Here is a 13,992-nt window from a genome sequence, read left to right as displayed (position 1 = left end):
TCCAGTGCGTCGAAGTTACTCTCTACTTGGTCTGCTGGTGTTCCAATGTCGAGTATTTTTAGGTCATCCGCGAACATAAAGGGTTCGCCAAATCTGAGGGCATCTGGTAGGTCGTTGATGTATATGCAAAATAGGCTCGGCCCGAGCAGTGATCCCTGTGGGACCCCACTTGTCACTGGTAAATGTTTCGATTTGATGTTGTCCACTCGGACAAATTGTTCTCGTCCGTTGAGATAGTCATATAAGACTTCAAGGAGACAACCTCCAATGCCAATTTGCCCTGCTTTTAATAGAAGTTCTTAGTGGGGTACACGATCGAATGCCTTCGCAAAATCAGTATAGAATACGACGATTTCACTCTGCACGTTTTCGTCCAGCGCTTCGTGTATTTTCTTCAAGAATAGCAGCATGTTCATGTACACTGATCTCTGTGGTACAAACCCGTGTTGTTTCGAGGAAAGAAACTTGAAGTGCGCGGGCAGTTCTTCGTAGATGCATTTCTCGAATATCTTGCTTTCAATGTTAAGCAACGACACTGGTCTGTAGTTTTCGACAAGTTTCCTTTCACCCTTCTTGTGGATGGGCGAAACAGCTGCTATTTTCCAAGCTTTGGGTAGCTTCATGTTCCGCTTGACTGCTTTGAACATAGTGTTCAGTGTTTTGCACATTTCTGTTGCGGTCTTGCGAAAGAAGAGGGGCGGTAAGCCATCGGGACCTCTGGTTTTAGTCACATCGAGCGTTGCCAAAATTTCAAAAATCTTTGTTTTACAAATGGAAAAATTTGAGATGGTGGAATGTTGCGGATTGACATCTCTATAACAAAATCTTTTCGAGGTGAGAAGACTGAGTGGAAGTATTGGTTTAGCATGTTTGCCTTTTCGATGTCGTTTGAGCTACATCTTCCGGCGTAACTCATTACTTTTTGAATGGTTGCAGATTTGGAAAGGCTCTTTACGTGTTTGAAGAGGAGGTTTGTATCACGTGTGGCGAGAAGTTCTTGATAGGCGACACGATCGTTTTCACATAGTTCAGTGACCAAGTTTTCAAGTTTCGTGACCTTCAACTTTCTGTAATTGGTAGGCTTTTTGTTCAGAAGTTCCCGCTGAGTTTTCAGCTTCTTCGTCAAGTTCGACGTGGATGGCATTATCCAAGGGGGTAGTTGTTTTCGATGTTTAGTCCGTTGCGGGATGTGCTTCTGTAAAAAAAATATCGAAGTAGTCATTTTTCAAGACAAGTGTTGTTTATGTTTGTGACAAACAGGTTGAAATTTGTTGACATGTCGATTAGCATTTCTTCGTAGTTGCCACTTCCAAAGCTGTGGAAATTTTCGATGGCAGCTTTTGGAACTTTATTTCCGATCTCAAGCGTGACTTTTATGGGTGTGATCGGTGCAGTAGTATATTCTAGAGAAGTTTAGGTCTTAACACGCGTAGACGCTGCAATTCTTGAAGAAAACGACATCAAGGATGTTTGTGGCACTTGCCGGAAAATTTACTGCCTGCTGATACAAGTTTGCCTCAACTAAGTCCAAAAATGTCTGTTCTTCGTCATCACCACTGTTTAAAATTGTCCAGTTTGTTGTTGGGAAGTTCAAATCCCCACAGATTACAGTGGGTGTCTTGCCTGCAAACGTACCGATGAGTCTAGTGTAGTTTTCGTTTGAGTATCTGAAGCTACTATATTTCGGAGGGTTGTAGAAGCACATGATTTGAACGGGTTCAGATTTTAGCAAAATCTGACACGCAATGCAGCACTCAGGCAGCTCTACTTTGATATTGCTGCTTTCATGTATCCAAATAAGTCAGTTAATCAACTTTTCAATATTGGTACTGAGGGATCACCGAGTCACACCTTTTACCTATTCACGAGCAGGTTGATCGATTTACTTTTCACTCATCGGATAAAAGCGCTATTTCACTGGCAACCTACAGTCCACAAGAAAAAAAAACAAATTTATGTAATTGTTCAATTTGGATTTAAAAATCAATTTACACGCTAAAACATATATACAATTTAAGCAAATGAGTTTTACAGTACCTACAGTATCGTGTAATTTAGCTATTCACAAAATTAAAACTACTATATTTTTCTTACAATTTTGGAGATCAATGCTTCCCAAACGTAGGTTTATAAGTTGAGGATAAGTTTGATTTAGAGCTAGTCGATTTAGAATTAACAATTTTACTTCTTGCATGGCTACTGCTGCTACTACTACCAGAACCACTGCTGTAATCACCCCCATCCTCATCCTCGACTTTCACGGGAGTGTCTTTATGGTGTCGCATGTCTAACAGTTCTCGCATCTTGTTCTGATCAAGAGATGAACTCAATAGTTCGCTCATCCAATCCTTGCCTTCTTTGCTTTGTTGTGACGTTTTAACAACTTTACCCGATTTTTCATCGGTGTTAATATGATCTTCATAATCATCATCGTCAAAACTTTGTGACTTCTGCAGCTTCAATGGTTTTTGACTAGAAACATTATCTGATGTCGAATAAGTGTAGGTTGACTCTTTGCTGTCATTTGGATGGCTTTTACTTCCTTTAGGATCTGAATGTGAACTTCCATTTTCACTTTTGAAACTTGTTCTCGAATCACGGAATTCATCATGATCCGACTCTTGCTCGAAACCAGCTGCAAAATCATCAAACGATTTCTCAACTTGATTTGCTTCAACACTTGGAACCATCACTTCAGTTTGCATTACATTACCAGTCGAGATATGTACAGGTATCAATTCAGAACTCGTCTTTTTATCTTGATTACCATTAAGAAGTCTATTGCTCAAAGGAGAATCCCCGTCGTCTTTTTGAGGTGACTCAACTTCGAAGTCACTTTCCACCTCGTAATCTTCGAATTCCAACTCATAGTTATTATCCTCGTCGCCGTTCCCCAGCACAACAGATTCGTTTTGCTCCTTTTCGAACGTCTCTTCTAACTCAACCATGGGCAAAATTTTCACAACAGTTGTGCCTTTTCTGTTCTCTGGCAGAGTCTCTGCTACTGCACCAGAACTTTGCTCAAAAATTGGATCTGGTTTGATCGAAGTCTTTGTCTTCTCTTTATTACCAGTCTTCTTTGATGTTGACTTTTTGTTTCCTCTCCCTTGCCTTAACTGAGATTTCTCTAATTCAACATTTGACTCTAGGCTTTTATTAAAACACCTAGAATGTCGGCCAGTACAGCTCATAGCTGCAGCGCGTCTCTTGCACTGCTTACTATGCGTTCTCTCTTTCAATTGCAATGATGTCCTATCAACATTGTACGTTTGCAATTTTAGTTGCGACTCGTTTAATGAAAGAGTTTCGAACAATGCAGGATTCGAACTTCGCAGCCTAGCCAAATACGTACTGGTTAGACCATACTCTAATTTGGACGGCGGTCGAGATGTAGGTTTAGGAATGTCCCCTGCTCTAATCCAACTTTTCCTGGGTGGAATTGAATGGGAAATCCGCATTTCGCAAAGACGTTTGTTATGATGATGCCCTATCCCTTCATCATCCGTTGCCTTTTTAGCCCGGCTTTGATGGAGTATCGATGATTTAGGTCTTTGAACACGTCTTGCTGAAGGAAATTGAACAGCTGATTCTCGTCTGTTCTCCAGCAGCAGAGCTTGAACATGCTGATCGGCCATGGCTTGCCCACTCTGTGCGTGCTTATCATCTTTAGTATTTGCAGTACCATTAGAATCCATCCTTTTCTCAGGCATTCCATGAGCTTCGAAAGATAAACCGGCCTTCGCTAACTCCTTGTACAACGCCTCCAAAATTGGGAAACTTGGATAACTTCCCGATGCTGGCTTTTCAGATTGTATCCCCTTCGAATCCGTCGAAAAAATTCTTTGAAATGAAGATTCCATGTCCTTCAGCTGCATTGCGCCCGGGTCTGGTTTAGCGCGCACACTGTTATCCGAATTTACCGTCCTTCTGTAAAATAACAGCGGAGGATTCCCATCCGCAGCCTTTTGCTCAGGCGATGTCTGAATCTCTGATACGGCACTTTTCGATTTCTCCAATTTTGGAGCCAAGACTAGATTTTCTATTTGGAATACTTCAGTTTTTGACGTCTGTGAATGACTACTTTTAACTTCTGTTTTATGTGGTGGAGTTTTCACACTATCAGTATGCTGGCTTGGCATTAACTCCTGGTTGTCATCTTTAGTCAACACATTCGAAGTTACATGTTCATTACTCTTAAGGTCAGAAGAACTCATCGCCTTCGGTATATGTTGAACAGCCAGAGAACCCAGACAGTAAATCCGGTAGGACACGTAAACAGTGCCGATGTTCCGACCCATTAGATTATAAATGTCAAAATGACCTTTTTCGCCCTTCATAACTGGAATTCGCAGTCCGTGCTTCTCTAGCTCCACTTCTAGAGCTTCAGATAAACGCAGAAGAGGAATCGAAATCGATCCTAGAAAATTGAATTCGTCTTCGTTCTTCTGTGTCAGCATGAGGTAAAGCGGAACCCTTGAAACACAAATCAATAAATATATACATGTGAAAGCAGCGAAAAACTTCAATGCGCTCTATGAGAACTAGCTACAAAAATGGCGGTGGCCGCCGTATTGGCAGACAGGGCGTTTAGCCGACAACCAAAAATTGAGAAATTTAGCCGACAATTTAAGTAAATTGAGCGATAAAATTTATTCTGAAGTGATTGTCCAATTTAAAACACTTTCGTAAACCGACAAATGTACCGCAGTTTTTTTATCAACTAGCGTAACGAGGGTGTATCCGTGGTCGTAACTTCCCCCCGTCACTTTTTTGACCAATAATAATAAAACTGTCGGCTAAATTTCTCATTTCTTTCTTGTCGGCTAAACGCACTGTCGGCCAATTTCCCTAGCACCAAAAATGGCTCAGTTTTTTAACAACAAAATAATTCAAGCGCTAAATTGCATGCATATATATATATATATATATATATATATATATATATATATATATATATATATATATATATATCAAGGGCGGTAAAGTTGACACATCCATATACCGACAAAACGTATTGAACGATTGGTTTGAATAAAACTGAAGTAGAACGCTTTTTGGAACATACAGCCTTAATTTTGACACTATTCCACACTGAATTGATAACTTTTTCTTCAACTCGTCAATCTGCTCCGTGAATTTCAATTTTTTTAAAATCTAAACGCGCTCCAATATTTATTTTGAAAACAGAAAAAAAACTAGTGACATTAGAGGCACTATTACGTATTTTAACATTCATTTGAGAACTTTTTTGGATTAAGGGACAGCTTGTTGGCATTGAGGCATTTCTCTAAACTGACTAAATTCTTTTGCATGGATTTAAAATCACTATCGTCTGTTGTATCTATATCATTGTTTTACTCTTTCGAAAGATAAATACCTGAAATTGGCGCAGCAATGATGTATGCTGTTGCTTCGTTTTATAACAAAAACCCCCATGCATTGAAAATATAGTAAAGTTCAACATTTTAGGATACTTTTGCGAAGACTACCAAATCCCAAATCCAAATAGAGCTCACACCATCAGAGTCAGCTCCTCTCTCATCGGCTAATTCTCATTGTTCTGCAAAAGAAGGCCAAAGAGTAACAGCCAGATACATCTGCATAAATTATTGCATGCAAATTTTAGCGCATAAATATATTTATTAGCGCATGCAATTTTGTAGCTCATTCTCATAGAAAGCACATTACAATTTTTCACTACTTTCTCATTCTTTGGTACCTGTAAACATATTTTTTATTAATCTATTTTAAGAAAACCGAACCTTAGTTTGTTACGAATTAGAAAACAATAATACTTGATTAACAAATTTCTAACATGTAACATTAACGAAGTGGTTAGTTTCATTTACATATTTCAGATTTAAAAAAAAATTAAGGTGCAAAACACTCTTTCGAAGATTCAATATTCGTAATCAAGACGTATTCAACTCTAAGCAACGAACGTATTAGCCTTATAACGTACAAAGCAACAAGTGAAATTTAGTCGGCAAGATTTTTTGATGTTCATTTAACAGGTTTTTCGTCTGATGTCAATGACGTCAAATCGGTTCGTATCGTATTCAGTCAACAATTGTCTAGAAAACCTAAAAATATTAAGACGAAAACCAGCTTAATCGATACATATCCTGGTTATATTTACTTAAAATTAGGTTAAATGAACTTTTTCGGAACTTTCTACGTATATTAGAACGTATTTTAATCTTATTTTGAACGATCTATATGCGTATTTGTAATTTAGAAATACGTTCTGATTGGATAATATCTCGCTTACTTATTTACTCTGTAACATCCTCCGGCCCGGAAAAAGAAGTTGGGAAAACTGGTACAACTTTTAGCATCGGGCGGACGAGTGAACCTGTCGAAGTACGTAAAACGGCGGAGCGCGCGACGCTATCGAGCCGTAACGGAGTCCCACAATCGGAGCGGTAGGGTAGTAACCCCTAGGGTTGGTTTCCTCAACAATCCAAACCAAGTCACCGGTCTTAAGGTGTTGCTCGGCAGGCGTCTGCCACTTAGAGCGTCGGTTCAGCGCCGGCACGTACTCTCTGATCCAACAGGACCAAATAGCGTTAGCGTACGACTCCGCGCGGGCGTACCGTTTACGATGGTGAAATTCATTATTGTTAACAAGAGACGGCATACCGGTAGAGTATTCTCCTAAAAGAAAGTGGTTAGGCGTTATAGCGTTCAAATCGCACGGATCACCGCTTACTGGTGCTAAAGGACGCAAATTGAGAGCATGCTCCACGAGACAAAAGATAGTATGCAGCACTTCATCCGTGAGGCGCCGCGTACCAAGAATAGTATACAACACGCGCTTGAAGCTGCGTACCATCCTCTCCCAGACAACACCCTGACGTGGTGCGCTGGGTGGATTGAACTTTCACTTTATACCATTGTGAGCAAGCTCAGCTGAAATGTTGACACCGTTCCACTTTTCAATACTTTCCCCGAGTTCTTTCTCCGCTCCAATGAAGTTAGTGCTATTGTCCCACCAAATCATGGCAGGAGTACCCCTTCGTGACACAAATTGCTCAACCCCCATAACATAAGAACTGGTGTCCATGGATATAACTATCTCAACATGAACAGCTCGAGTAGTGAGACATGTGAAGATGAATATCCATCTTTTCTCAGTAGTACGGCGGACAGTAACATAGAACGGCCCAAAGTAGTCAACGCCGGTGTTCGTGAAGGGAGCAGACTGGTAAGCAGGTCTCTCCTCAGGTAAGTCAAATATGATTGGTTGCATACTTACAGCTTGAAAATCTCGCCATCTCAGTCATTGTGCTTTGATGGAACGCAAAGTTGATCTTAGTTTCAGTACTGTATATTGTTCCTGCACAATTGATCTTAGGTACTCAACGCCCTGCTGATAATGCTTTAGGGTGTGTTCAAGAAACAGTTTTACAAACGGATGACGTGCATCTAAGATGATTGGGTACTAAACGTTAAACCCAACGTCCATTATCCACTTGATGCGGCCCGAGGAACGGATTAGTCTATTTGGACTAAGGAAGGCTGCTCCGTTTAACAATTTATTGTCAAGAAGATCTTTTCTTTCGATTTCAAAAGACTGGACCTACACTAAGACTTGCACTAAGTACTGGAGATGACGCTCGGCTTCGTCAAGCTCAGTAGCATCAGTAATGTTACCATCGAGGTTACGGTAGCCAGCATGTTTCGGCAAAAGTGGAGAACGTATGAGGCAATGCGCAAGTACTTTTGATAACTAAGCTTATCAAACGAAAATATTGACGGAACGGGAGTTGTCTGTTTTTTGACATATGTAGCCAGAGATACAGGGTCTTCTATAATGACGGCTTGGTTGACGCCAAGTTTGATGTTATCAATGAAGTCTTTGTTCGGTACAAACGGGAAACGTGAATTAGTTAAGAAATGCTGACCTTTGACCCAAGTGCTTATTTACAAAGCTTCAGTAGACATTCCACGCGTGGCAGCGTCAGCTGGATTATCCTTAGTTGAGACGTGATTCCATTGGTCAACGCTGGTATACTCCAAAATTTCGCAAACGCGGTTTGCAACAAAGATTGGTTGCTTTTCATTAGAGATGATCCATTGAAGAAGAACGGTCGTGCTGTCTGTCTACATGAATACTTGGTTAACAGCTACAGTAAGTGCCCGGATAATTTTCTTCTTAAGCCGAGCAGCAAGTAGATAGGCTTGCAATTCCAGTTTTGAAACAGTTATTATTTTGATAGGCGCCATGCGCGCTTTCCCCATTACGAACGCAAGCTGTTTTTACCTCGCCTGTAGTAATCATTACTCGTGAACGAAGGAATGCGACGGCACTGAAAATATCCTGGGAACTATCACCGAACATATGCAATTCTACATTATCAAAGGGTACAGTAAAATAACTTCGAGGAATTTTGATGTTTTCAATCTTTGGTAAGTCCGCATCCAAACCAAAATTCTTTGAACCTTGTCTTGAGGGAGCCCAACTACGTGCGATGAATCTTCCTGTCATAAAACAATAACCCTGGTCTCAGTAGATTGAGGAAAACCATCAATTCGATCAGCCAGATTTTGCATATTGCTTACACACTTTGTAAGCTTGAACCCACCGAGATGGAGAAGATGTACCAATTCCTTAGATCTATTGATTGCTTCCTCAGGAGTCTCCACTGAGTCAAGGTAATCGTCCATGTAAAAGTTTTCAAGGACGGCTTTTGCAGCTTTGGGGTAAAACTTTGCATTGTCAATCGCAGTGGGTTGTAATGCATAGTTGGCGCAGGTGGGCCAGTCTTTAGCCCCGAAAATATGGCGCCGCGTATATTGATACACTAAAACGTTAGTTGTGGGTTCCTCCCGCCACAAAAAAAAACGAAGTGATGGTTGACCTTATGGTAATACGCCAACCTGTAGAAACAGTCCCTCGATGTTGGCAGATGACAGCAAATGACTGCTGTCGGCAGCGGAGAAGTACATAGATGAAGTTTTGGAGCATGTCAGGGCCAGTGAGCAAAGAATTATTCAACGAGGCACCATAAATTTTGCTGCTCCATAGAGCACCCTACACACGTTACCCGGTTTGTTCGAGTTTACAACCGGATGATGGGGGTAGGTACCACTTTAATCGGACCGGTTCTCAAACTTGTGAGCGTCCGGAACCTCAATTACATACCCTTCATTTAGATCATCTTTGATGGTACTAGTCTACTTTTCCCTAAAGTCTTCATCCTTGGTCAACCGTTTTTCAAGAGACCTAAGTTGCACAAGGGAGAAGTAATTATTGGGGAGCTTGGTGATATCTGCTTCCCACAGCATCCTTGGCCAACCGTCTTTCAAGAGACCTAAGTTGCACAAGGCAGAAGTAATTATTGGGGAGCTTGGTGATATCTGCTTCCCACAGCATTCCCACGTCGCAACTCAGGCCATTTTGTATGGTGGTATTCTCAAGGATTTCGTGAGCCCTTGCGTCTGCTGCAGATCGTTGGTCGACCTGCTTGTTTGCTCCGATAGTTTCAATGTCGTACCATGACTTTACTTGACTTGCTATTTCAATGTCATGTGCGATATTCACTTTAGAGCGCGTTGGGGTTAAACACGAACTCGATGGTAACGGACCGCTTAAAACGCAACCTATGGGTGAGCGTAGGGCAACGGGTGAACGCTTCTCATCGGCAGAGAAGTATTGTAAAGGGCGGATGGCATGATAAACATCTTGTCCGAATATCATCTCAAGTTCTTTATAGGAATATGTCACGGAATCAAGGACGGCTAAGTGTGGGTAAGTCTCCTGCAGGGCCTGGCCTGTACATTAATTATATCTGATCCGACGTTCAAACTCTCTTTAACGAAAGGGTTGATTCATTCGCTCAAACTGTTCGGGTTGCTGAAAAGCATTCTCGATAATGACAAAATCTTCTGCCATTACAGCAAAAGTTTTCAGGTTTTTCTGCCAACTAAACGTAGACCCAAGCAGAAAACCATCAAATAATGTATCATACTTCTTATTCCCATTAACGTTGTGAATTTTTCGAGTGGCATTTTCGTGCCTAACTACTTTAGCGCTGCAAATTCTATTATCTTGTCCAGGTACCCATATTAAACTGTCTTTTGGAACGAAGTACTCATTATCCTGTCTGCTGTTGTCATACTTTAATCACTAAAAATTTGATTGTGTATTCAAAAGAGTAGTATATAATACCTACGTAAAGAAAGGGGGGTCATCATTCGACTCTTAACCATAGGATAATAGGTAGTGGCGGTTAAGTGGGAATAGGATAGGCGGGATAAAATCTTTCCGCCGCTGTTTATATCCCTCTCCTATTCAATCATTCCCTTTTGAGTCTTGCCGCTTTTGTTTCCCTTTAACTTTGCCTTCTGTCTCGCCGCTTGCTTTTGATTTCAAACCACTCAAACAAATTAAACTAAAACCAAATATCACACTGCATGCAAAATCAATACTGGTTCAGTTTTGCGTGTCTCTCTCTGGGCAATTAAATTTAATTATGCACACTAATATCGCCTTGCAGTTTTGCACACTGGGCCCTCTGACTCGCTTTCACTTGCTTCTTCGGCCTCAAAATTAATGAACGGATTATCGGGCGTAGATTTTTCTTCAAAACTGGCATCGAAATCAACGATATCGCTACTTTCAATATCCGAATCATTTATATTCTGAGCAGCGACAAAACCGGGGTCTGGTGGTTGCCATGTGTTGGAGCTTTGGGTGGTATCTGGAGAGGAATGTGGTACAACAAAACTGTTATCCCACTCTGGGCTAGAGCTCAAAAGTAAGTCGCTAAAATCGTCATAATCCCATTCCACATCGTCGTTATTCCAATCAATTTCATCGATAGCATAATCGACAATTCCATAATGGCCAAACGGGAGGGTTTTTATGCCATCGGGTAGTATATAGCGCTTGTTGTCAAAAGCTGACAGACAAATTTTGTTTGTAGTAACTGTCTGCAGCCTGTGGTGGTCGGACACAATCCTGGTGTTCTCTGAGCGCAGGTGGTTTCCAGTGCTGAGAGTGTTTAGAAAGTCGACGTGGCGAAGATGTTGTTGTGCGGCCCTCGTCACCCCTTTTGCTGAAAGTTTTCGACAACCTAAAAGAAAGAAAGAAATGAGAAAATTAGGTGCTATTATAATTACTAACCCCCTATGTAAATATAATACGATTTAACACCTTCCAGATGCCTATTAACCCAATACGAATTTTTATACAACGACTAACAATTTTGTTTTATGAGAGAATAAACTTACTTTTTGACAGGATTGAGTACAGCTTCGGCTTCAAACAGATAAAGTCAGTAATATAGTCGCCGGCGAATTCGTCCTTGTATTTGAGGACGACTCTTTTGTTAGTGGTATCGTAAAGAAAGTGATTGGGTGGGTAATTTGAGAAATCAAAATGACTTAATACTGACTGAGGCTTCTGCGATAACTCTGTATAAAAATCGTCGCTTTTTATCGCATAAAGGAGACTATCTGTATCGCTGTAAAGAAGGCGACAATTAAAGTGGGGGCGCATCACATTGTAATGGAATGAGTACATGTGGAATTTTGCAAGATCTAATATAGTCGCTCCCACAATAGTGGGAGTGTTCCAATAAATGGACTTTGGTCGTGTGGTCAAGGCTGCTAAATTCTCCCCAAAGATCATACAGCGATCAAACTCAAATCTGGATATTATCTTCAGCGCATGCTCGGCATCTCGTGAGATTGTTATTTTATTTCTGCGTCTTTTCGATTCGCAGTTTTTACCATAAACTGCATTATTCATCAGTTTATAAAAGTTCTCTTCAAACTTTTTTGACGCAACTTGCCGCTTTTCACTATTTAGTGTAATGTATGGCGACAGCCAGTTTTCTTGTCGAAATTGAAGCACTCTGTGAACTTTCCTGATTACCAAGCCGAGTTGGACATAAAGTTTCAGCAGTTTGTAGTGGACCACGTATCTCTCTTTATCAAAGAACGTTTGCAGGAGTTTCTTTACTTTGGAAGATGGGAGATTGTGTTGTTCTTTTAATTCGATCTGGTAATCGCTCAACCACTCATCTTCAACCATGTCTTTTGTGGGTGCCAACGGAAAATCGCGATGCTCATCATGAAGGCTCGGCGGGTAAGAGATATCGACCTCTACAAAGTATCCAATGCTAGCGTCATCGGCGGTGTCCAAAATCTCTTGAAGTTGAATATCTGTGTTGAACGCAAAGTCGGCGAGCGGTAGTTTCTCTAATTGCATTACGCCACCATAAAGGTTATTAGCGTCGACACAGAAACCAAAACAGGATTCCTCCGTGCTATCGTGGTTGGGAATATAGGAGTTATTTGCAGTGAAGCGCCGACTTTCAAAGACAGATGTGACTCCACCGCGAATTGCGGGTTCAATCATGTCCAAGTGTTCGCGCTCAGTCAGTAATTCGACATTGGCTTTGCAGATTCTAAGTGATGCTTCCTTAGCCATATTGGGTAGGGTGAAGAAGTGCATACAGTCCAGTTTAAACGTATCGAAACTCAACTGTCGATGGAATTCGCAAACACATGCGAGTAGTGCACAGTCGAGCTTCAAGTATGAGTCATGATAATCCTGCAGTGTTCCACATTCCAGAATTTCCCACATCCTGCGTGCATGTTGTAAATTAGTCTCCGTTACCTTCACTGCCCCTCCGTCCAGAGTGTTACCCCACTTGCTCAGTGGCGGGAGACTGGTGTCACTGAACTTGGACCGACTAGTCACATAAGAGTAAGGGTAGTAGCCTTTCTGTTTAAGTAGCTGAAGGTTAGCATCAGATAATGTAGAAAACATTGCCCTCATTATTTCGAAACGGTCATCGGGTAAAATTTCAACAAGTTTCTCTAAAGAACTGTTCATCATCTTGAAGGAGTCTATGAATCGAAGATATTCGTAAACTTTCACTGTTTTTCCCTTTTCCGTTACGAAAGTGTCAATAAGCACACCAAATGTCATTGATATGTATTTTTCGTCGGTCGCTGGTATGACGCTGATGGTTGTGGTTGGCTTGCAGTTATTCAGTGCCAAGCAAATGTGATGTAAGTCATAATTTTGAATATTATGACCCACAACAGGGGTGAAATTGATATTTCGTCTCAGGCGATTGCATTTCTCATGTGCCCATCCCAAGAATTTACCACTGTAGTGGCAATGGTCCAGGTCAATTGTGTTCTCTGCATCTTCCGTTTCTGAAAACGATTTTTCACAAATCCAACAGTGCGTAGCGTTAGACTTTCCCAAGTTTCGTCTATCTCCTTTGAAGAAAGGGTGCTTCCTTTTCTGCTGATGAATATCTCTGGCTAGTTTGTGAAGCATTTTGACAAAATTTGTCATGCAAGCAGGGGAACTGTCTACATGATGAAAGATTGGCTTTGATGAGTGGTGATCTATCACTGTTAGCGCAAAGCCACACGGTTCATGTATCTCCTTGACCTGTGTAAAGGCTTTATCACTTGGTCCCTTGCAAGAAGACACGGGTCGTAAGAAAGACTCGAAGTCAAAATAGATAACAAGAGGGACAAACCATGTAGCAGCCAAGTTCGTGAATTTGTATGAGTTGTTCTCACTTGAAGGCATATGAATAACAGCAGGTGCATTTTTGCAACAGTTATTGAGATGTAGGTTGTAACTTTCAAGTCCTTCTCGACAAATCAAAAAACAGTTTCGACAAATTTTGTAGGAGAATCTGTAATCAAGTCCTCGCACGTAGCAAACAACCTTCACCAGGTTTGTAATCAGGACGTAGTGATGACGGTCACAGTCGTACAGCAAAAGTAAATCCATTACAAAATCTGAGCTGTATGACGAAATTTTTAGAGGGAAAAACTGGCCGTTATCGTATCCAAACACGTTTACCTGAACGTTGTTGAGTGTTTCAAATTGAGGAATGTCTGCAAAGCCCATGGGCATAGTAAAATCGCCCAGAGGTTGATGCAGTCCTGGTTGATTGTATGTAGTTGGTGAAGTTTTGTCGGTTTGATAGTTACGATCAATTCTATCTA

The 13,992-nt window shown here is 41.1% G+C and overlaps 1 protein-coding gene across 1 annotated transcript in view; it reads right to left on the bottom strand.

Moving 5' to 3' along the window:
• Positions 1-1,952: 1,952 nt before the first annotated feature.
• LOC142339392 (uncharacterized) overlaps positions 1,953-13,992 on the bottom strand; it is a 45,073-nt gene continuing 33,033 nt past the window's right edge. The window contains exon 2 of the mRNA XM_075389406.1: positions 1,953-4,473. Within this exon, the coding sequence (XP_075245521.1) occupies positions 2,106-4,473 (2,368 nt within the window). The 3' untranslated portion in view covers positions 1,953-2,105. The remainder of the gene's footprint in view (positions 4,474-13,992) is intronic.

This window comes from Convolutriloba macropyga, chromosome 5, assembly GCF_964194025.1.
Source record: "Convolutriloba macropyga chromosome 5, txConMacr16.3, whole genome shotgun sequence".
NCBI lineage: Eukaryota > Metazoa > Xenacoelomorpha > Acoela > Convolutidae > Convolutriloba > Convolutriloba macropyga.
The sequence above is the reverse complement of the archived record's forward strand: the minus strand, read 5'-3'. Positions and strand labels throughout refer to the sequence as shown.